We start from the raw sequence: 23,030 nt of genomic DNA, 5'->3' as shown, positions 1-23,030 counted from the left end.
ACCAAGTGAGGGTAGTGTGAAACACAGAGGGAAACCGGCAGGGGGTGGTAGTGTTTCCATGCACTCTCTACCTGAGCCTTTCCTGCTGGGAGAGTATGCGAGTGTACCGGCCTCCAAAGGTTTTCAAGACAGTAACGGGCAGAATATTTGTATTAACCAGAAGGGGGCGCATGGTGTCTGCTTTTTGACCCAGTGCTTGGTAAAGAGTAAGAGAAGGGCACAGCTCAGCTTGTTACGACAATAAAAGGGTTTGATAGGGTGATGGAAGAGTATATGTTTCCATATCAAGGGAGTTAAAAACTAGAGGTCCTAAAGAGAGAACAGGAACTTTTAAATCCAATAAGGAATTCAGGAGAAGCCTTCCTACAATCAGTTTAACATGGCACCAGTGTGTACCATCCATAAAATACACTATACTGCCCACATTCCCATACCCTTACACCACCACCTTCTTGACTGCGCTGGGGACGAGACGGTCGCTCACCTCTTTGCGGGCTGTAGGTTTGCGAGGAGGGTGTGGCAAAAGATGCAAGGGTCCTCGTCCCGGTTCATACCCAGCAGCTGCGTAGCAGAGGATTCTCTGATCTACAGGCTGTTCCCGGGGACACACTCGGAGACGGACGTCAGCTGCTGCTGGAAGGTCATCAACTCGGTGAAAGACGCCCTTTGGTTTGCCCAAAACTTGTTGGTCTCCCAGCACAGTGAGATGTCCGTAGGGGAATGCTGCTGACTGGCACATTGCAGGCTGCAGGAGTACGTGCTGAGGGACGCACTGAAGCTGGGCACAGCCAACGCAAGGGCTCAGTGGGGAAGGACTACAGTTTAGGGTTCTTCTGCCACAGGAGAGGGAGGGTCGGGGTCAGGCGAGGAAGCCCCTTAAGTGGTGTGAATATGTAATTGGGGTATCACCCCAGGGAGCCACACGAGTGGCATCGGTGCTGTGGGTTTAAACAAAAGGTAACATTAATGATGGATCCGTACACGGATTTAAAGGTTTGCACTGTTTTATTGTTGTATATAGTTTGTTTTTTATGATGAATAAAGTTTACTTTGGAAAAAAAAGTCTGGATGAGCAATAAATGCTGCCTACATCCTTAAACAAAAATGAATAAATAATTTTAAAGAAAACATATCAACAGATGACCAGCTTTTTGCTCCTGAAATACCAGAGCAGGGAGGTTATTTTAGAATGATATAACACAGGGTTAGGTCATAGCTATGTACTGTACAGGTCACCACACTACAGGAAGGATGAGATGGCACTGGGTGTAGGTACAGAGGAAACTCATGGGGATGCTGGCATCTCTGAAGAAGTATAGCTTCGAGGCAGGTCTGTCTAGGTTGAGTCATGTTTTTTGGAGCAACAGAGACTGAGGGAAAGATTCGATATTTTTTTAGAATCTTGCCCATTACTATTTGTCCTTGAGAAGCCAGTGGTGACCAGCTGCAGTCCTTCTGGTGAAGGTGCTTCCACTGTGCCATTGAGGAGGGAGTTCCAGGATTTAGACCCAGTGATGATGAAGGAGCGGCGATCTATTTCCAAGTCAGGATGGTGTGTGACATGGAGAGAAACCTGTAGCTCAGGTGAGCTGTGAGTCCTAAACAGGGTGAGGAGGAAGAACCCATTTTCTTTACTGGAGAGACCAATAACTAAGAGACATAAATTTAAGATTGTTGGTGAAATGACAGAGGGGAGCTGATATCTTCACACAAGGAACTCACTGTCTAAAAGGGAAGCAGTGACAGAGACCCTCAAAACATTTAACATGTACCTGATGTGCTGTATTTACAAGGCTATGGACTGAAATCTGGGAAGTGGAAGTAATCTAGGTAGATCCATTTTTGTCTGGACGGAATAATCTCCTCACGTACCATAAACTTCTATGATTCCAGGTTAAATAGAAAGGAATTTTTACATTGAAATTTACCCAGTGAAAGCAAAGGGTGAAAGAGATTTATTGGGAGTTTGGATTTGGACAGCAGAGTTTTTCTTGAAGCTTGTTGAGGGTCAGTGGAAGATGCAAGGCTGCCATGACAGCTTTGGAATATTTGTGACAGAAAGTAATTAAAGCAAGGATGATTAGCACCGCCTCAGATAGGCTGTTGATTTTACACTGACGTTAGGCAAGGTCATCAGGGATTATGGAATCAAACAGATGAGATAGGTCAGCCACATCTATTTAAATACTGGAACATACTGAAGACAGTATATTGCCTCCTCCTGCTCCTATGTTCCTTATAACTTCAAAATAACAAATAGGAATAAGTTTGCATTCAGCTTCATTAGTCAATACTTTCCGAACCCATTTTTTTCTTTACATTTGGATAATTCATCCAGTTTTCTGGTCATTTTACACCTCAAGCTGTGGAGGCGGTTACCAATCAAACCCCATCAGAATTCCTTCTGCAATCACAGATAAGTATATATATATACTGTATGTCACCATAGTGATGCTCAGCTCCAGGGTCAGATTGGACAATAGAGCCTCATGATATTGGAAACCCATCTCATCTTTGCGCACACTACCCATTATGTCATAACAGTCGTTCAACATGTTCTGTTGAAGAATTATAAGGCACACTTTGTCCCTCAGCACTTGGTGAACTGCAGTAATTTTAAATGACATTTTCTTTGTGCTGCTTCTCATTTTCAGTCAACCTAAGATGGTTAAAGTTAACCTCAAAAACAGAACTGGCTGTTAGCTAGTCAAAGACACCCAGGTGCTTGAAGTCAGAACAGAACACACCTTTCATTAAGGGTGCAAAATGTGGCCATTGCCTTCTCCAGCAAATGTAATTCATAACTGAGTATCTCAACACTTGAATATTTGCAAAAAACAGGTGCAAACAATATGGCATGGATTTTGCTTCATCCTCCAGATACAGGAGGGCAGGCCAGAACTGGTGGAATCCTACCCCATCTCCCATCCCAGTCCCTCCTTAATCATTCAGCACAAACTTGGAATAGGAACTGGGAACCTAAAGGCTAGGAGTAGGAGTGGGTCACCTGGCTCTCTGAACCTGCTCCAACATTCATCAAAGCCATAGGAATATTGAATGCCGGAGCAGACCATGTGGGGCTTCAAGGCAACTGTGCCATTCAACATGATTCTGGCTTATCCTCTTTCTCACTACTATATTCCTGCACTCTCTCCTTGCCCCTTGATGTCTTTTGCATCCAACAGTTTTTCTTTCCCCTTCTTAAATATAGTCAGTGACTTCAGTGAGGTTAGTTTCAGTTCGATCTCTTCTCATTCGATTAAAATCGGGTCAGTACAAACCAAGTCAATCCAAATTCTCCTCGCACAGCAGCTCCACCATCCAAGGGATTAGTCTGGTCCTGAACCTATATTGCACTCCTTCTATGGAAAGTAGTTCCTTGTGTGTAAGTAGACCAAAACCTCATGTAATGCCCCAGGTGTGGTCCCTCCAAGGCCCTGTATAATCGTAGCAACACATCCGTGTTCTTATACTCAACCTTTTTGCTATGAAGCCCACCAGGCAATATGCCTTCTTAACTGTTTGCTTCACCCACGCCAGAAGCTCTACTTTGTTTCGAGCTTAAGCAGATTTGGTATGTCACCAAAGACCCTTAATACTTTCTATAGATGTATGGTGGAGAGCATCCTGGGCCAAACACATTGATAGAAACATGAAGAAGGCACGCCAGCAGCTCTACTTCATTAGGAGTCTGAGGAGATTTGGTATGTCACCGAAGACTCTTACAAATTTCTATAGATGTACAGTGGAGAGCATTCTGACTGGTTGCATCACCGCCTGGTATGGAGGCTCCTATGCACAGGATCACAAGAGGCTGCAGAGGGTTGTAGACTCAGCCAGCTCCATCACAGGCACAACCCTCCCGACCACTGAGGACGTCTTCAAGAGGCGGTGCCTCAAGAAGGCAGCATCCATCTCTCAGGACCCTCACCAACTGGTACATGACCTCTTCTTGTTACTACCTTCAGAGAGGAGGTACAGGAGCCTGAAGACCCACACTCAACGATTCGGGAACAGCTTCTTCCCCTCCGCCATCAGATTTCTGAACAGTCCATGAACCCGTGAACACGACGTCATTATTCCTTTTTTTTTGCACGACTTATTTATTTTTGTGATTTTTTTGTCTTGCACTGTACTGCTGCCGCAAAACAACACATTTCACGTTATATGTCAGTGATAATAAACCTGATTCTGATTCTGACCTGTGTGTGTGTGCTTGCAGTGACTGGTGTACAAGAACACCCGAGTATCTTTAAACATCAACACTTCCCAAACTAAAACCATTTAAATAATATTCTACCTTTCTGTTTTCTCTATGGAAGTAGAAAACCTCACCTATATCCACGTTATACTGCACCCGCCACGTTTAATACTGACTCACTCAATCTGTCCACATCACCCTGAAACTTCATTGCACCCTCCTCTCAGTTCACAATCCCATCACTTCAGTGTTGGAAAACTTTGAAATGTTGCATTCTGTTCCCTCATCCACAGCATAGATATATATTGTGAATAGCTGAGACCCAATCACTGATCCCTACAGTACCCCTCTAGTTACTGCCTGCACCCCAACAATGAAGTGCTTATTTCTACCCTGTTTCCTGATTCTCAACCTGTGCCAACACATTACCCCCAAAATTGTGTGGTTTAATCTTAAAACAAAAGTTTTATGTGGTACTTGACACCATATCCATTGGTTTTCTCTTATCAGTTCTATAGGTTATATTCTCAAAAACTCCAGTAGGTTTGCAAACATGATTTTACTTCCAGAAATCCATGTTGACTTTGTCTAATTCTATTAATATTTTCCATGTATCATGTTATCTCATCATTTGTGACAGATTCTTGCATGTTCCCCCACTACTAAGCCTCAGAACCTCAGCCAGCATAATCAAAGACCCCATCCACCCCGGACATTCTCTCTTCTCCCCCCTCCCATCGGGTAGAAGATACAAAAGCCTGAAAGCACGTACCACCAGGCTCAAGGACAGCTTCTATCCCACTGTTATAAGACTACTGAACAGTTCCCTAGTATGATAAGATGGACTCTTGACCTCACAATCTACCTTGTTATGACCTTGAACCTTATTGTTTGCCTGCCCTGCACTTTCTCTGCAACTGTAACACTTTATTCTGCATTCTGTTATTGTTTTCCCTTGTATTACTTCAATGCACTGTGTAATGAATTGATCTGTATGAACAGTATGCAAGACAAGCTTTTCGCTGTACCTCGGTACATGTGACAATAATAAACCAAACTAAACCATCTTCCCACAATGTTCCTATACCCCTTAATTCAGTCTGAAGTGTCAGTTCTGTTTCTTCCTCCATAGATGCTGCCTGGTCTGCTGAATATTTCCAGCATTCCCTGAAGCAGGTTCTCATTATTTGATTATTTAAAACCTATATGAAGGACAATTACCATTGCCCTTCAAGGAAGGAAATCTGCCACCCTTACCGAGAATGGTCTTTATGTCAGTACAGTGACTTTGAAATGGCCTATTGAGTTCTGGGGCAATTAGGAATGTGCAATAAATACTAACCTTGCCAATGATACCCTCAGTCTGTGAACAAATAAAGATGCCACAAGGTCCAGGTGTTGATGTGGTCACCACTTGGTTAGTGGGTTGTTAATGATGTGAATAGCAAGTATTATTCTCCAGAGTAAATTTTAGCAATAACTTGTAATTATGCAGTATCTTTAATATAAATGCCTCCCAGATGGAAATGGTCAGGAAAACAAGAGCTGAATTTTGGAGGGTAAGATAAGACAAGATAAGATTTCTTTATTAGTCACCTGTACATCGAAACGCACAGTGAAGTGCACCTTTTGCGTAGAGTGTTCTGGGGTAAGAAGACAGTTCACCATCACCTTCCTAAGGTCGACTTTGAGTCTTCACCAAGGAGAAGTACGTGGATGATGGTGAGATTAGGGAGGAGTAAGTTGATATTTTAGGAGAAGGAGAAAGTGTTATGTGTACTGAGAAACAGTCAAGATGGATAAGTCCCCAGGGGCCTGGTAAAATCCATCACAGGATACTGAGGGAGGTAAGGGGGGAGGTTGCTGGGGCCTTGACAGAGATTTTTGCAACAAGCAAAACTTTTTAGCATCAAGAAAGGTCCCAGAAGACTGGAGAATAGCCAACGTTGTTCGTTTGTTTAAGAAGAGCAACATGGACAAACCAGGAAATTATATTCCCTATCAGGATATGGGATATTACTGGAGAAGATTCTTAGGACAGGATTGACTCACATTTGGAAAAGCATGGACTTATTAGGGAAAGTCAGCATGGCTTTGTGCAGGAGAGATTCCTTTTAACAAATTTGATTAAGGTTTTTTGATTTGATTTGATTGAGGAAGTAACATGATAGAAGACAGAGGGTAGTGGTGGAGGGGTGTTTCTCTGACTGGAGGCCTGTGACCAGTGGTGTTATGATCTGGATGAAAATGTAAGTGGTCTGATTAGTTAGTTTACAGACTACACAAAAATTGGTGGAATCGTGGATGGCGGGGAAGGTTGTCAAAAGATATAGTAGAATATAGATCAGTTGGAAATTTGAGCAGAGAAATGTCACATGAAGTTTAACTTAGACAAATGAGAAGTGTTGTGTTTTGGGAGGTCAAGTGTAAGAGGAAAGTATACAGTAAATGGCAGGACCCTTAGGAGCATTGACATACAGAGGGATTTTGGGGTGCAAGTCTATTGCTCCCAGAAAGTAGAAACACAAGTGGATAGGGTGGTAAAGAAGGCGTACGGCATTCTTGCCTTCATCGGTCGGAGTTTTGAGTATAAAAATCGGGAAGTCATGTTGCAGCTGTAGTTTAGGTCACCTTTGGTTTAGTTAACTTTAGTTAGGTCACATTTGGAGTACTGTGTGCAGTTCTGGTTTCCACACTATAGGAAGGATGGGGAGGCTTTGAAGAGGGAGCAGAAGTTCACCAGGATGTTGTCCGGACTGGAGTGTGATATCTATAAGGAGAGGTTGGACAAACTTGGATATTTTCTCTGGAGCATCAGAAGCTGAGGGGCGACCAGATAGAAGTACGTAAGATTATGAGAGATGTAGACAATCAGTCTTTTTCCCATGGTGGTAATGTCAAAAACTAGAAGGCATAGGTTTAAGTTGAGATGGGGAAAATTTAAAGGAGATTTACGAGGCAAGTTTGTTTAATACAGAGAGTGGTATGTGGCTGGAATGTGCTGCCAGGAGAGATGATGCAAGCAGAAATGATAGGAACATTTAAGAGACATTTAGACGGACACATGAACAGGCAGGGAATGGAAGGATATAGACTGTGTGCTGGCAGATTAGTTAGAGTGTTATCATGGTCAGTACAGGCATGATGGGCCAAAGGGTCTGTTCTTGTGCTGACAGCAACACCCACATCCTATGAATGAACTATAAAGAAAGCAGGTAATCAACTTCTTTATCAAGAGGGTGGTCATTGCTTGGAATAATCAGATGCTTCAGGCAAGCAGCATCACCCCTTTCAAAGTAGCAGTAGCTAGACTGAGGCTTCAAGGGATATATTGTAGTCAAACTGAGTGAGTAGGCAAAAACATGGCAGATGCAAAATTACGTGGAAGAAAATGTAATTATCCACTCTGGTGCATAATATAGAAAAACAGGGTATTTTTTAAGTCACGACAGTGTTCAAAGGGATCGAAGAGTCTTTGTACACAAGGTACTGTGCAGGTGCAGCAAGAGATTAGGAAGGCAAGTAATACGTTTTCATATATTCATAGATTCATACAGCATGACAGGAGGCCATTCAGCCCACTTGTCCGTGCTGACTAGTGGGGATCCGTCCACAATTAATCCCATCTTCCAGCGCTTGGCCGATAGCTTTCTTTGCCTTAGCGATTCAAGTGCTCGTCTCATCACTTCTTACATGTTGTCAGTGACTCTGCTTCCACTGCTCTCTCAGACGGTGCATTCCAGGTACTCACCGCTCTCTGGGTGTAAAAGGTGCCCCTCAGATCCGGCATGGCGGCATGGTAGCGTAACGCTATTACAGCGCCAGTGACCTGGGTTCAATTCTGGCCGCTGTCTGTAAGGAGTATGTACGTTCTCCCCGTGTCTGCGTGGGTTTCCTCTGGGTGCTCTGGTTTCCTCCCACATTCCAAAGACGTACGGGTTAGGAAGTTGTGGGCACGATCCCTTTCCCTAAATCTATGGTCTCTAGTTTTACCTACCTCTGATATGGGGAATAGTCTGCTGCAGACTACCCCATCTATACCCCTCATAATCTTATATACCTCAATCATGCCCCTTCTTAACCCCCTCTGCTCCAGGGAAGACAGACCTAGGCTCTCAATCTCTCCATCCCAGGCAACACCCTGGTGAATCTCCTCTCTGCCCTCTCCAGCGCTGTCACATCCTTCGTATGGTGTGGTGACCAGAACTGCACACCGTACTCCACCTAAGGTCTGACCAATGTTGCATAAAGTTGGAGCAGAATCTTCCTGCTCTTGTATTCAATACCCTGACTAATGAAGGCCAGTATCCCACATGCTTTCTTAACCACATTATCTACCCATGCTGGCACCTTCAGGGACACTTGGACTTGTACGCTAAAAGTTCTCTCTGTTCCTCAACAGTCCCAGCGTCCTATCATTCATATCGTAGCTTTATAAGTCCTCGCAAAGTGCACCACCTCACAGTTATCAGGATTAAGTTCCATCTGCTATTGCTGTGTCTGCCTTACCAACTGATTAATGTCATCCTGGCTGCCAAGACTATCCTCCTTATTATCAACAACTCCACCAATCTTCATGTCATCTGCGAACTTACTGATCGTGCCTTCAACATATCTAAGTCATTCATGTATACTACAGACAGCAAAAGTCCCAGCACAGATCCACCACTGGTCACAGGCACCCAATCACAAAAGCAGCCCTCTACTATCACCCTCTTTCTCCTATTGCGAAGCCAATTTTGAATCCAATTTACCAATTTGCCCTGGATCCCATGGGACCTAATCTTTTGGATGTTATGCTCTCTGTTATGCTCTCTGTTATGATGTTATGCTCTCTGGTTTGTAATTACTAGGCTTCTCCCTGTTGTATGTTGGCTTCTATTATGAAAGGATTTGAGTGAAGCTGTCTCACTGCATCATAGGATCGTGGTGTATACCTGGAGTATTATGTCCAGTTTAGGTCTGCTTATCTAAAAGAAAATGTACTCGGCATTGGAGGGAGTGCAGCCAAGGTTCTGTGGACTGGTTGCAGGGAAGATGGCTTTGCTGTGTTAGGAGAGATGGAACAGATGAGGCTTGGATTCAGAAATAAAAACAGAAAATACTGGGACTACTCCACAGGCCAAGAAGCATCTGTGAAAAGAGAAAAAGTTAATGTTATAGGTTGATAATCCTTCATCAGAATTCTAATTAAGAGCCTTTGACCTGAAACTTTAACTCTGTTCCTTTTTCCACAGATGCTGCCTGACCTGCTGAGTGTCTCCACACTTCCTGTTTTATTGCAGATATCTGTAGGGCAGGCACGGTAGTGTAGCGGTTGGCGTAATTCTATTACAGCGCCAGCAATGTGGGTTCAATTCCCGCCGCTGTCTGTAAGGAGTTTGTATGTTCTCCCCGTGTCTGCGTGGGTTTCCTCCGGGTGCTCCGGTTTCCTCCCACATTGCAAAGACGTATGGGTTAGGAAGTTGTGGGCATGCTATGTTGGCGCTGGAAGCGTGGTGACACTTGCAGGCTACCCCCAGAACACTCTATGCAAAAGATGCATTTCACTGTGTGTTTCGATGTACATGTGACTAATAAAGATACCTTATCTTTCTTTTTCAATTTGGCCTTCGCTCCCTAGAGTTTAGAAGAATGAGAGGAGATCTCATTGAAACTTTCCAAATTCCTACAGGGTTTGATAGGCAGGATGCAGGGAAGAAGTATTCCCTGGCTGAGGAGTTTATAACCAGATGTCGTTGTCTCAGAATAAGGGGTAGGCTGTTTAAGACCAAGATAGGGAGAAACTTACTCACATAGAGAATAATGTGGATTCGCACAGTGGTGAATCTTTGGAATTCTTTCCCTGGGAATGCTATGGAGGCTCAGTCACTGAATTTGTTCAAAACAGATGGATAGATCTTTGGATAGGAAGGGAATTGAGGGATCTGGGGATAGTGCAGGAAAATGGTCCTGAGGTTAAAGATCAGCCGTGATCATGATGAATAGCAGAGAAGGGCCAAATGGCATCCTCCTGCTATTATTTCTTATGTTCTTATTGCAAATAGGAATAGTTAGAGGTAGAACATGTTTTAAGATGCAGGAGGAGGAGGGAGAGATGAGCAAACAGAAGGGGAAGGTCTGTGACAAGTTGGAGGGCAGGACACTAAATGATGAGACAGCTGATGGAAATTATATTATTTTTGGATGATTAGTCAAGCAGGGAGATCCATTCCCCTCTCTACCTTGCCCCACCCCCTCCAACCTTGCACCCATCTTTGCTAGTGACTCAGGAGTAAGAACCTATCCGCTTATAATTAATGAAATGAAGGTTAATTCAGCTGATCGACATTTAACCACTCTATAGGATGGAGAAAAGGAGCATTTTCAGGAGGTTAGGTGTTCTGCATGTTTGAAACCTTGCGTGGGACTGTGCTAGGTTAGAATGGTGCACACCAGCTTCAGATCTTCATACAGGGAAGAGGGAGGAGAAGGTAAGCAATAGAAGCATGCCTGCTCCCTTCAGCCTCTCTTGCCTGCTCTACCATTTGCCAAGATCAGGGCTGATATCTTTTACCTTGCTGTTAATTGCCTGCACTGACCCCATATCTCTCGATTTCCTTAATAACCAAAAAAATCTATTGATCTCCATCACAAATATACTCACCCTTGGGCCTCTGGGGCAGAGAACTTCAAAGACTCAGGTGGCGGCGCAGGTTGACTCTGTGGTTAAGAAGGCATATTGGTGTATTGTCCTTCATCAATCGGGGAGTTGAATTTAGGAGCCGTGAGGTATTGTTGCAGCTATATAGGTCCCTGGTCAGACCCCACTTGGAGTACTGTGCTCAGTTCTGGTCGCCTCACTGCAGGAAAGATGTGGAAGCCATAGAGAGGGTGCAGAGGAGATTTACAAGGATGCTGCCTGGGATGCGGAGCATGCCTTATGACAGCAGGTTGAGGGGACTCGGCCTTTTCTCCTTGGAGAGACGGAGGATGAGGGGGGACCTGATAGAGGTGTATAAGATGATGAGAGGTATTGATAGGGTAGATAGTCAGAGGCTTTTCCCCAGGGCTGAATTAGTGGCCACAAGAGGACATAGGTTTAAGGTGCTGGGGAGTAGATATAGAGGAGATGTCAGGGGTAAGTTTTTTACTCAGAGAGTGGTGAGTGCGTGGAATGGGCTGCCGGAAACGGTGGTGGAGGCTGGTACGATAGGGTCTTTCAAGAGACTGTTAGATCGGTACATGGAGCTGAGTAAAATAAAGGGCTATGTGTAAGCCTAGTAATTTCTAGGGTAGGGACATGTTCGGCACAGCTTTGTGGGCCGAAGGGCCTGAATTGTGCTGTAATTGTTCTATGTTCTATGTTCTATGACTCACCACCCTCTGGAGAGAGTTGACGAGAATGTGGGGAGAATAAAAAAATGGGATTGGCAGTGGACGGTCAGAGACTTTTTTCCCAGGGCGACAATGGTTAACACGAGGGGGGCATAATTTTAAGGTGACTGGAGGAAGGTATAAGGGGGATGTCAGGGGTAAGCTCTTTTTTACACAGAGAGTGGTGGGTGCGTGGAACGCACTGCCTGCAGAGGTGGTGGGGGCAGATACATTAGGGACACTTAAGAGACTCTTAGATAGGCACATGAATAATAGAGAAATGGAGGGCTATGTGGGAGGGAAGGGTTAGATAGATTTTAGAGCAGGATCAAATGTCGGCACAACATTGTGGGCCGAAGGGCCTGTACTGTGCTGTAATGTTCTATGTTCTATGTTCATAGGGTTAGTGTAAATGCGTGCTTGATGATTGGCACGGACTCAGTGGGCTGAAGGTCCTGTTTGACCAAGAAATTTCTTCTCAACTTTTCTTTTTCTCAGGATTGGTAAATCTAGTACTAGAAGGAATGTATTTAATGTGAGAGGGGGAAAGTACAAAGGAGGTGTACAGAGCAAGTTTTTTACACAGAGAGCGCTGAGAGAGGCAGACAGCATAGGAGTGTTTAAGAGACTCTTAGACAGGCAGATGAATATGCAGAGAAGGGAGGGAAACATGGTCAATGCGGCGGGGAAGAGGGATTAGATTAATTAGGAGTCTCTGGTTTAATTAGTCCAGCACAACATTGTGGGCCAAAGGTCCTGACCTGTGCTGTAGTGTTCTATGTTCTAACTCAGTCCCGAATGGTCAACTTTGAAGCTGATCCCTGGTTCCAAATATGTCCGAGTTGTTGGAGGAAATGGTTGTGGCAGGAACGATGACAACATTTGAAAGACATTTAGATAAATACATGAATAGGAAAAGTTTAGAGGGATATGGGCCAAATGCAGGCAAATGGTATTGGTATTGGTTTATTATTGTCACTTGCATACCGATCGTACAGGTCAATTCATTACACAGTGCAGTTACACTGAGTTAGTACGGAGTGCATTGAGGTAGTACAGGTAAGAACAATAACAGTAAAGTGTCACAACTACAGAGAAAGTGCAGTGCAATAAGGAGAAGCTTAGGTGGGCTCCTTGGTTGGCATGGACCAGTGGGGGCCTATTTCTGTGCCGTATTATTCGACGACTCTATGTCTATTATCCCCTCATTTCAAGCCCCTTCAGAAATTTGAATGTTGCAGTGAGACCTCCTCTCATTTCTTCACAACTCTGGAGAGCATCGCCCCAGCCCTCTTACTCTTCTCTCAGAGGACAACCTCCCCTATCCCCAAGAACCAATGGCTTGGGTGAAGGAAGCCAAACTGCAGAACTGGGAAGCACACAAAGGACCGCAAGAACATGACTTCATCTCAAGCCAATAATGGGAGGACGTGTTGGCGGGCGGAGTATATTGGCCGCCACCAGGGGTCGGGCTGGAACGTTTGGGGCGTATCTCAGGCGAGCGGACGATCCGCCCACCTCCCTCACCGGCGCAAGAATGCGGAACAAGTTGCAATTGAGAGCGAGAGAGCAAGTTTGCAGTGCAGTACCAGTCTGGTGACAGGGTTTCCCCTCACTGATCTGTCCTTTTCTTTATCTATTGCAAAGAGAGAGAGAAAAATCAGAGAAGTGATTGATGGTGCAATCTTAGGCTGTGTTGCTTTTTGTTATTTCTTTGCAGGAAAATTCCTCATTGTTAAATTTTACTTGAAAAAATAGGGAATTGGAGCTCGCTGAATCTTGACCGCGACCCAGTCTTTTTCCAGCTAGATTGGCGGCATGGCGGTCGAGAGGAACAGAAGGGTTTTGCAGGATTTTCAGGCGAATCCAAGCAACCAGGCGTGTGCGGATTGCGGAGCGGATGGTAAGTGTTGGAATACCGGAGAAACGGGCTGGGAGCGTCGCAGGGAGAGTCTTGTGTGGGGATTTTCCTCCTCCCCGTCTCCTGTCAAACACCTGTGTGCGGGAAGGAGGGTCACGTTAGCAGTTTTAATGTGTGTGTGTTGCATTGGGTAATGTCACTGATTTTGAATTACTGGGTCGACCCCTGAAAAGCAGCGGAGATACTGTGTGTTCACGCTCTAACAAGGGTGGGGTGGGTGTGTGTATTTTATTTCAAGAGCTCGAATTGTAGAGAGGGAGAGAGCAGCGGCAGAGAAAGCCTGAGCCACATTACAGGTGCTTGTTGAAGGCGACCCCTGGCCAAGCACTGTTGTATCATGATGTGTGAAACTGGAGCTTGGGCGGAACATTGCAACGCAGAATCCCGTTTCTCAAAACAAAAAAGCTTCAGTTTTGCAACAGGAAGATTTATGGTGGGGTTTCTAGAAATAACCCTCCCTGGTCACCTCGAACGCTCAGTAAACATGCATCTGATTATTTCGGGGGTGGTGGTGTGGGTTATTTTTGCCCTTGAACACGACTTCTAGCCAAAGATAGAGAACGGTGTAGAGCTGTCAGTGAACCAGCGACGTCAGTACTTCAAAGTGGAGGTAATATAATGATGATTTTTTGTTTCGGGAGGTGTTGGGGGGAGGTGCAATGAGCAGGCGGAACGCTGGTAGTTTTTCTTTCATCGAATCTAGTGTTTTCATACATTGAAATTCAAAGGTAATTAAATTCCAAACTGTTCATTATATTAAATTGACATAATGCACATTTTAATACATCTGCTGGCTTTGAAAGAACAATTGTTTCTGAAAATGTCAAATTGAGGCCCAAATGCAAATTAAACCTGATTTACTGTGATTTTAAAATTCCAAGTATCCATTCCTTTTGCAAATATAATTAAAATTTGGTATTGTATTTCCCTGAAATGCTGCCTGCTTGAGGAGACTTTTTTTTAAATGATGTTCAATTAAACACAAGGAGCAGAAGTAGGCCATGTACCCTCTCCAGGCAGAATCACCATTCAATAACAACATGGCTGAAATTTGCATCTTGTTCACTTCTCTGCCTCATCCTGAGTGTCTACATATCTATTGATTTTCATCTTTGGTTATGCTTGGTAACTGCACATCCATCGACCTCTCAGCAACATCGCAGAGAATTCCAACCATTCACATCTTACTGACTGAAGAAACTTATCCTTATTTTGCACTGAAAATGTCTTCACCCCTATCCCAAGACTGCCTCCCCTCTAGCCTGAGAAAAGCAAGTCCTTGAATTACATGTAGATGCTGGGGATTCAGAAGGTCATTCCCTGTTACAGTAGCCAAGGACCTAATGGATTCTGAGCTGGTTCACCAATGATCTGGGGAGGAAGTCAGCCACCCTTACCTGGTCTGGCCTAGATGTTACTCCAGGCCCAGCAAAGCAGTTGGTTCTTAACTGCTCTGTGAAATGGACTCAGGTGAGGGGCAATTATTGATAGAGAATATATTCCTGCCTTGCCAACAGTGCTCTTGCTCTGAATAAACTTTTAAAAAATACTTTTCAATTAGTCCCACTTTCCCTAGTGTCCAAAACTTTATCAATTTCGTACTGCTTATTACAGAGGGAGGCTGTTCAGGCCATCACGTCTGCACTGGTTTCCACCAGGGCAGTACCCTTCCCCTCTCCTCATTCTCCCTCATGTGCCCGGCTAATCCTCTGTTTTTGCCACTCACCTGCACTAAGGGGGTAGCTTAGAGTAGCAAATGAACCTACCCGAACATCTCTGGGATGTGGGAGGAAACCCACAAGGTCACGGGGAGGATGTGCAAACTCCACACAGCACCGGAGGTCAGGATCAAACTCTGGTACCTAGAACTGTGAGACAGCAGCACTAACTGCTTCGCCACTATGCAGGCCTTGTTAATCACCTTCGATTAAACTCAATAAATGAGTATCTGTAACCCTGCAGTGTTCAAATTTATTGTCATAGGCATATGTACCCAGGGTATAAATGTGATTAAAAATTAGCTTTTTGCAGCAGCAGCTCAGTACATTACAAACACGTTAACGTAAACATAAATTTAGATAAGTTGTATCTAACTTGCATGACAAAATAGGCTTAATGACACTGCTGCAAGTTGAGAAAAAGAAATGTCATCTGACTGGTGATAAAGTTTTTCAGGTCAGTTCAAGAACCTGATGGGAGTGGGGAAGAAGCCGTTGTTGAACCTTGAGGTGTGGGTCTTCAGGCTCCTGTACCTCATGCCTGACGGCAGCATCAAGCAGAGGGCATGGCCTGGATGGTAGGGGTCCCTGATGATGGATGTTGTCTTCCTGAGACAACGCCTCTTGATGTCCTCGATGGTGGGAGAGCTGTACCCGTGATGGAACTGGCTGAGTCCCACCACCCTCTGGAGCATCTTGTGTTCCTGTGCACTGGAGTTCCCATACCAGCCCGTGATGCAAAGGGTTCAAATGCTTTCCATTGTACATCTATAGTAGTTAGTCTTTGATGCTATGCTGAATCTCCTTAAAGTTCAAAGAAGGTATAGACGCTGGCACACCTTCTTCAAGGTTGCATCTACGTGCTGAGCCCAGGATAGATCCTCTGACATCCAGGAACTTGAAGCTGCTCACCCTTTCCACCGCAGTATGTCCAATGCCTTTTTGAAAGTTGCTATTTTGTGTTGTATCTACTTCCACAGGGAGCACGTGAACACTGTAAATTTATAGTTACACTTCTAGTCTAGCAGCCAAAAGTTCTTGACCTACCTTTTGATCCAGAGACCAGAATTCAAATCCAACCTGGCAGCTGGGGAATTTAAAACCCTGTAATTAAATAATCTGGAATTCTGAAAAGAAAAGCTGGTGTTAGTAACAATAAGTATGAAATTGCTGGATTGTTGTGAAACCCCCATCTAGTTCGCTGTACTTCAGGGAAGGAAATTAACTGCTCTTGCCTGACCTGACCTATGTACTGTATGACTTCATGCTCCCCAGTATGAGATTGACTCTTCACTAGCTCTTTAGTTCAGATGTATCAGGGATGGACTATTAACGCTGGGATTGGCAAAGACATCCACATCTTCTCAACAAATAACAAAAAAAAAGTCGTTCACTACAACTTGAGTATTTTCTTTAAATAAACACCTTGCCCTAGTTTTCTTTCTGTCATTTATCTTGTATCTGTTGCCGCTGATCACTGACTCTGCTACTGGTGATGAATATTTCTATGGAATTTTCACGCCTCTCTCCTCTTGGGCAGAAAAATCTTAGTGTCTCTATTCTTTGGCTGTGAATAGGTGGAACTTTAGATTGTGGTGCAGATTTGCTCTTGTAATGTAGTGGCCGCTTTGATTATTTCTGATGCTTGGAATATTTTTCTAATCTTCATTAAGTTATATCAACAAGCATGTGTATTTTAAAACAGAAATGTGATAATTGACCTTTACTTTTGCATCTGCTTTTAATGCTGTGCAGAATTAAATTAACAAAACAACTGTGAAATGTTCGAATAATAATGAATCCAAAGAGTGGCTCCCAGGATTTTTAAGTCGAGTGCAAAAATGTGCAGGAAATTTAGGACCAGGTCGTGATTTAAAAAATGCTGATGGTTTCAGACGGAACAGCTGGCATTTTAAATGGAGCCAGTTCCAAGATTCCCGTGAGCACACAGTCAAATGTAGAAGTCCTGAATTGACCGACGGATTTGGGATGTTGAACAGTCATCTTCCCCCACTGGGTTCCAAGTAGAGTCCAGTGGGAGAGCTCAGTAGTTATCAAGGTTTTTCCAGCTGGGGAACTGATGTCAGAAAATAGGACAGTGCAGGATAGAGTCATAGTTATACAGCACAGAAACAGGCCCTTTGGCCCCACCTGTGCATGCTGATCAAGATGCTTATCTACACTTGTGCCATTTGTTCTGTGTTTTGCCATATCCTATCCATATACCTGTCCACATTTTTTTTAAATCCTGCCTCTACCACTTCCTCTGGCAGCTCGTTCCATATACCCACCACCCTCTGCGTGGGGGATAAACTTGCCCCTCAGATCCCATTTAGATCTTTCCCCTCTCACCTTAAACCTGTGCCCTCCAGTCTTAGATTCTGCTACCCTCATTAAAAAGACTGAGACGATCTACCCTATCTATGCCCCTTCATAATTTTTGTAAAGTAGGGAAGTGATGAGGAGGCTCTACAGGGCACTAGTGAGGCCTCATTTGGAATACTGTGCACAGTTTTGGGCCCCATATCTTAGGAAAGATGTGCTAATGTTGGAGAGGGGTCAGAGGAGATTTACGAGGATGATCCCCAGAATGAAAGGGCTTACGTATGATGAGCGTTTGTCGGCTCTTGGACTGTACTCGCTGGAGTACAGAAGAATGAGAGGGGACCTCATAGAAACATTTAAAATGTTGGAAGGACTGGACAGAGTAGATGTAGTCAAGCTGTTTGCCTTGGCGGGTGAGTCCAGGACCAGAGGGCACAATCTTAGAATTAGAGGGTACAGGTTTAAAACAGAGATGGGGAGAAATTTCTTTAGCCGGAGGATGGTGAATTTGTGGAATTCCTTGCCACGTACAGCAGTGGAGGCCAGATCATTAGAAGTGTTTAAGGAAGAGATAGATAGATATCTAAATATTCAGGGTATCAAGGGATATGGGGATAAGGCCAGAAATTGGGGTTAGAATTTTTTTTTGCCCCCCCCCCCAATTTCTTATTCCTCTTACTTTATTCCCTTTTCTTTGGAGCAGACTCGATGGGCCGAATGGCCTACTTCTGCTCCCTTGTCTTGTGATCTTGTGATAAGGTCACCCCTCAGCTGCTTGTGCGCCAGTGAGAACAATCCCAGCCTATCTGATCTCTCCATGTAACTAAAGCCTTCCAGTCCAGGCAACACCCTGATGACTCTCTTCTGCACACCTTCTAGTGCTACCACATCCTTTCTACTGACACGGGATTCATTCAGGACACCACACATATTCCCTGGCTCCATACAAAGACTTCCATTATGGTTCCTGAGTAGACTTGCTCTTTCCTGAACTACACTCTTCCAATTTATAAAAGGTTTTTGAGTTCTCTTTAATTCTGTTGACCAGGACCAGTTCATGTCTCATTTTTGTCTGCCTATCTGATTCTTCCTATATCCTCTATAAACTTCAGAGGACTCAGAACATTACAGCACAGTATAGGCCCATCACCCCACGATGTTGTGCCGACATTTTATCCTGCTCTAAGATCTATCTAACCTTTCCCTCCCACACAGCCCTCCATTTTTCTATCATTCACGTGCCTACCTAAGAGTCTCTTAAATGTCCCTAATATATCTGTCTTCACCACCTCTGCCGGCAGTGCGTTCTATGCACCTACCACTCTCATTTTTATTAAAAACATCCTCTGACATCCCCCATAACTTCCTCCAATCACCTTAAAATTATGCCCCCTCGTGTTAGCCATTTTCGTCCTGGGGAAAAGGACTCTTACTGTCCACTCGATCTATACCTTTTATCATCTTGTACACCTCTATCATGTCACCTCTCATCCTCCTCCTCTCCAAAGAGAAAAGCCCGAGCTCACTCAACCTATCCTCATAAGACATGCTCTCCAATCCAGGCAGCATCCTGGTAAATCTCCACTGCACCCTCTCTAAAGCTTCCACACCCTTTCTATAATGAGGCAACCAGAACTGAACACAATACTCCAAGTGCGGTCTAACCAGAGTTCTATAGAGCCACAACACTACCTCGCGGTTCTTGAACTCAATACCCCAACTAATGAAGGCCAACACTCCATATTCCTTGTTAACAACCCTATCGACCTGCGCGGCAACTTTAAGGGATCTATGAACATGAACCCCAAGGTCCCTCTGTTTCTCCACACTGCTTAGAGTCCTGGCATTAACCTTGTATTCTGCCTTCAATTTTGATCTTCCAAAGTGTATCACTTCACACTTTTCCTTCTATAAGGAATAGAGTATTTTTTGCACTCGCTTGATAACAAGTTCCTATACCTGACATACACTTCTTTCTTTTTCCTGATCAAACCTTCAGTTTCCTTTGTGAACCAAGGTTCCCTAATCTTGCTACCTTTGCCTCTTACAGGGACATACCGACACTGAACTCTTACCACTGGCGGTCCCAGCGTTAAGGGGGTCTTGGGTTCCTCGGAAATGGCCCATAGCTCAATTTTACATAATGCAAAGCTGTGTCATCTGTGCATGTGCCAACAAACACGAGTTGGCAAAAAAAAACTATATTTTGTGATTTACATTTTCTCCCATATAAATTCCGTAAGAGCAAATCTTATTCTGTTGAAATTTTGGGGTAATGGTTTGTGAATTCTGTAATGGCAGATTTCTGTAACCCAAATGGCAGTAAGGTATTGGAATTGGTTTATTATTGTCACTTGTACCAAGATACAGTGAAAAACTTGTGCATGCTGCTCGTACGAATCAATTCATTACACAGTGCATTGAGGTAGTACAGGGTAAAAACAACAACAGAATGCGGAGTAAAGTGTCACAGCTACAGAGGAAATGCATTGCAGGTAGACAATAAGGTGCCCTCAAGTCAAACAAGGTAGATTGTGAGGTCAAGAGTCCATCTCATTGTATAAGGGAACCGTTCAATAGTCTTATCACTGTGGGATAGAAGCTGTCCTTGAGCCTGGTGGTACGTGCCCTCAGGCTCCTGTATCTTCTGCCTGATGGAAGAGGAGAGAAGAGAGAACGACCTGGGTGGGTGGGGTCTTTGATTATGCTGGCTGCTTCACCAAGGCAGTGAGAGGTATAGACAGAGTCCAAGGAGGGGAGGCTGGTTTCCGTGATGTGCTGGGCTGCGTCCACAACTCTCTGCAGTTTCTTGAGGTCCTGGGCAGAGCAGTTGCCACACCAAGCCATGATGCATCCAGAAGGCAACCGCAGTGTGTATTTTGCTATTAAGTGCATCCCACTTATCAGATGTTGTTGTACCCTCCAGCAGCTGCTCCCAAACTACATTTGCTAGGTCCTGCCTTGTACTATGGAGTCAGCCCTCCACCAGTGTAAGACCTTAAATCTAGGCCCAACCTTATCCTTTTCCATGACTACCTTAAAGCTCATCAAATTGTGGTCACTGTTCGCGAAGGGTTCCTCCACAGACACTTCCGCTGTATGCTCGTCTTCATTCCCTAGAATAAGGTTGAAAACACCTCCCTCCCTAGTTGTGCTCTCCACATACTGTTTTTAAAAACCCTTCCCGGATGCATTTAACAAATTCCACCCTGTCTAGCTCCCTTGCACTAAGGCAATGCCAGTAAATATTGGGAAAGTTCACATTGCTGTGTCCATACCTCTTGCTGCCTTGCTGAAGCAGCCAGCATAATCAAAGACCCCACCCACCCGGGTCATTCTCTCTTCTCCCCCCCCCCCCCCCCCCCATCAGGCAGAAGATAGAGGAGCCTGAGGTCACATACCACCAGGCTCAAGGACAGTTTCTATCCCACCGTTATAAGACTATTGAATGGTTCCCTTATACAATGAGATGGACTCTGACCTCACGATCTACCTTGTTCTGACCTTGCACCTTATTGTCTACCTGCAGTGCACTTCCCTGTAGCTGTGACACTTTACTCTGTATTTTGTTATTGTTTTTAACCTCACTGCACTGTATAATGAATTGATCCATATGAACGGTTTGCAGGACAAGTTTTTCACTGTACCTCGGTGCAAGTGACAATAATAAACAAATACCACCCTCCCCCTTATCTGATTCCACTTTATCACCTTCCTTATTCATCAGAATCCAGCATCTGCAGCCCCTTGTGTTTCCAGTAATCACCTTCCAGCCTCTGTCCCTACCTCCACCCTCCCACCCCCTGACCTGACTCCTCCTGTCCCACAATTTTTTCTCTCTCTCTCCTTATGTCTTTACCTATCTCCCACCACCCACTGTCTCCCAACTGCTGATGCACGGTTTTGACTTGAAATGTGTGACGATTCCTGACCCCCCCCCCACAGATGCTGCTCGACCTGCTGAGTTCCTCCAGTAGATTGTGTGTGGCTTCATCCCTCTCCCTCCCCTACCCATCATCTCCCTCCTCACCTGGTTCCACCTGTCATTGCCTGCCAGCCCCTGAGTCCACCCTCCCTCTCACCTCTTAATACAGGCCACCTCCCCCTCGACTCCCTCAGTCCTGATGCAGGGTCTCGACCTGAAACGTCGACCATCCCTCTGCCTCCGCAGATGCTGTCTGACCCACTTGAGTTCCTCCAGCAGCTTGTTTTTTGTATCCGAATACTCGACCCTTTGTTCAGCCCAGAAACACAAATCCACAAGGGTTGCAGATAAATCTCCAAGGTTGGGATTTTCAAATAAAATTACTTGGAATGAGCTACAAGTGCAAATTGGTTTGTTGACCTTCATGAGTTTGTATATCCAGTGCTCTTATAGAAATATGTCCACTTTACTGCAGTGTGTGTGAATCACAAATAGTTTGACAAGTCAATAACTGGAAGACACATACATTATGGTGTTCAATGAGGTGTTCAAACTTGGACTGGTCCATTGGAGCTACAGATTGTTCACTGTGGCGGGGGGGAGAAATGAGGAGCCATCCGCATTTCTAGTTTTAACATTGCCGTGGTCAGCTTCTCCCATTCCCCAGTTCCCTGGTGTGAAAACACCGGTTATTACCATAAAACAAAATCAAAGAGCAAAGCATCATTAACGGAGAATACTACCAAGGTTGAAAATACTCAGCAAAATGACAAGACAAGATAAATTGTCGTGGTAACTTGACTCCAAGTTCAGTTTATATGGGTGTAGAGATTGTACAAGGATGTTGACAGTGACCTTTCATTTCCTTTCTCACTCTTTTCCTCCTCCGCACCCCCCCCCCACCTTCCTTTGCATATCCTCCCACTGTGGGTAGGGTGACCTATTAAAATGATAAAGTGGAATGTGTGTATGGTGACCAGTGACCGCTTGTCCTTAATCAGTGCCATGAAGCAAGGGAAGCATTGCAGTGTCATTGCTATAAATGGGGGGAAGGTAGGTGCCAAGCATGCCTGCTTTTTGTTAAAGATAAAATAGCTTGATTGAAAGGAAAAGCGGCTTTATCTTCTGTAAATATTAATTCTCGATCTTAACTGATGAACGGACAGGTTTGGTATGTGGGAAAGTGGTGGGTGAGATCTCCTTGGGTGACCCTTGTACTCTCAGAGTGCAGTGCACCCTATGCGTCAGAGATGGGACTGTTTCTCTGCTGCTGTGAATCCTGGGAAAAGTAGCCCTCCATGGCTGAGTTATTAACCGAGTGAATCCAGACCCACACACCCTCCAATCGAGTTGCCTGGATGGATCGTTGTGAGATGTGGTTGGTGGTGAAGATTTTGGGATGAGTAATGTTTCTTGAATCATTGACCCGGATTGATATTTTGGGAATAGATGGTGTCCCTACTTGCAACTAAGATTCTTGAGCTGCTTAAGAAGACCCACTGGCTCCCTAGGGTTACTGGGGTTGGGCAGTAAATGGTGGGATTGGCAGCCATGCCCCCATCCTGAGAATTTTTCCCTAGAAGA

General features: G+C 44.6%; 1 protein-coding gene across 4 annotated transcripts in view; it reads left to right on the top strand.

Moving 5' to 3' along the window:
* Window positions 1-13,075: 13,075 nt before the first annotated feature.
* LOC127573228 (arf-GAP with dual PH domain-containing protein 1-like) overlaps window positions 13,076-23,030 on the top strand; it is a 146,884-nt gene continuing 136,929 nt past the window's right edge. For 2 of the 4 annotated variants that reach the window (XM_052021247.1, XM_052021249.1), the window contains exon 1: window positions 13,114-13,460. In XM_052021247.1, coding sequence (XP_051877207.1) covers window positions 13,376-13,460 — 85 coding nt within the window. In that variant the 5' untranslated portion in view covers window positions 13,114-13,375. Of the gene's footprint in view, window positions 13,461-14,012; window positions 14,089-23,030 lie in introns of those variants that run through there. The other 2 variants (XM_052021248.1, XM_052021251.1) reach the window with 2 other exon arrangements.

Source organism: Pristis pectinata, chromosome 8 (assembly GCF_009764475.1).
Source record: "Pristis pectinata isolate sPriPec2 chromosome 8, sPriPec2.1.pri, whole genome shotgun sequence".
Classification (NCBI taxonomy): Eukaryota; Metazoa; Chordata; class Chondrichthyes; order Rhinopristiformes; family Pristidae; genus Pristis; species Pristis pectinata.
Note: the sequence above shows the minus strand (reverse complement) of the source record. Positions and strands in the feature narration are given on the sequence as shown.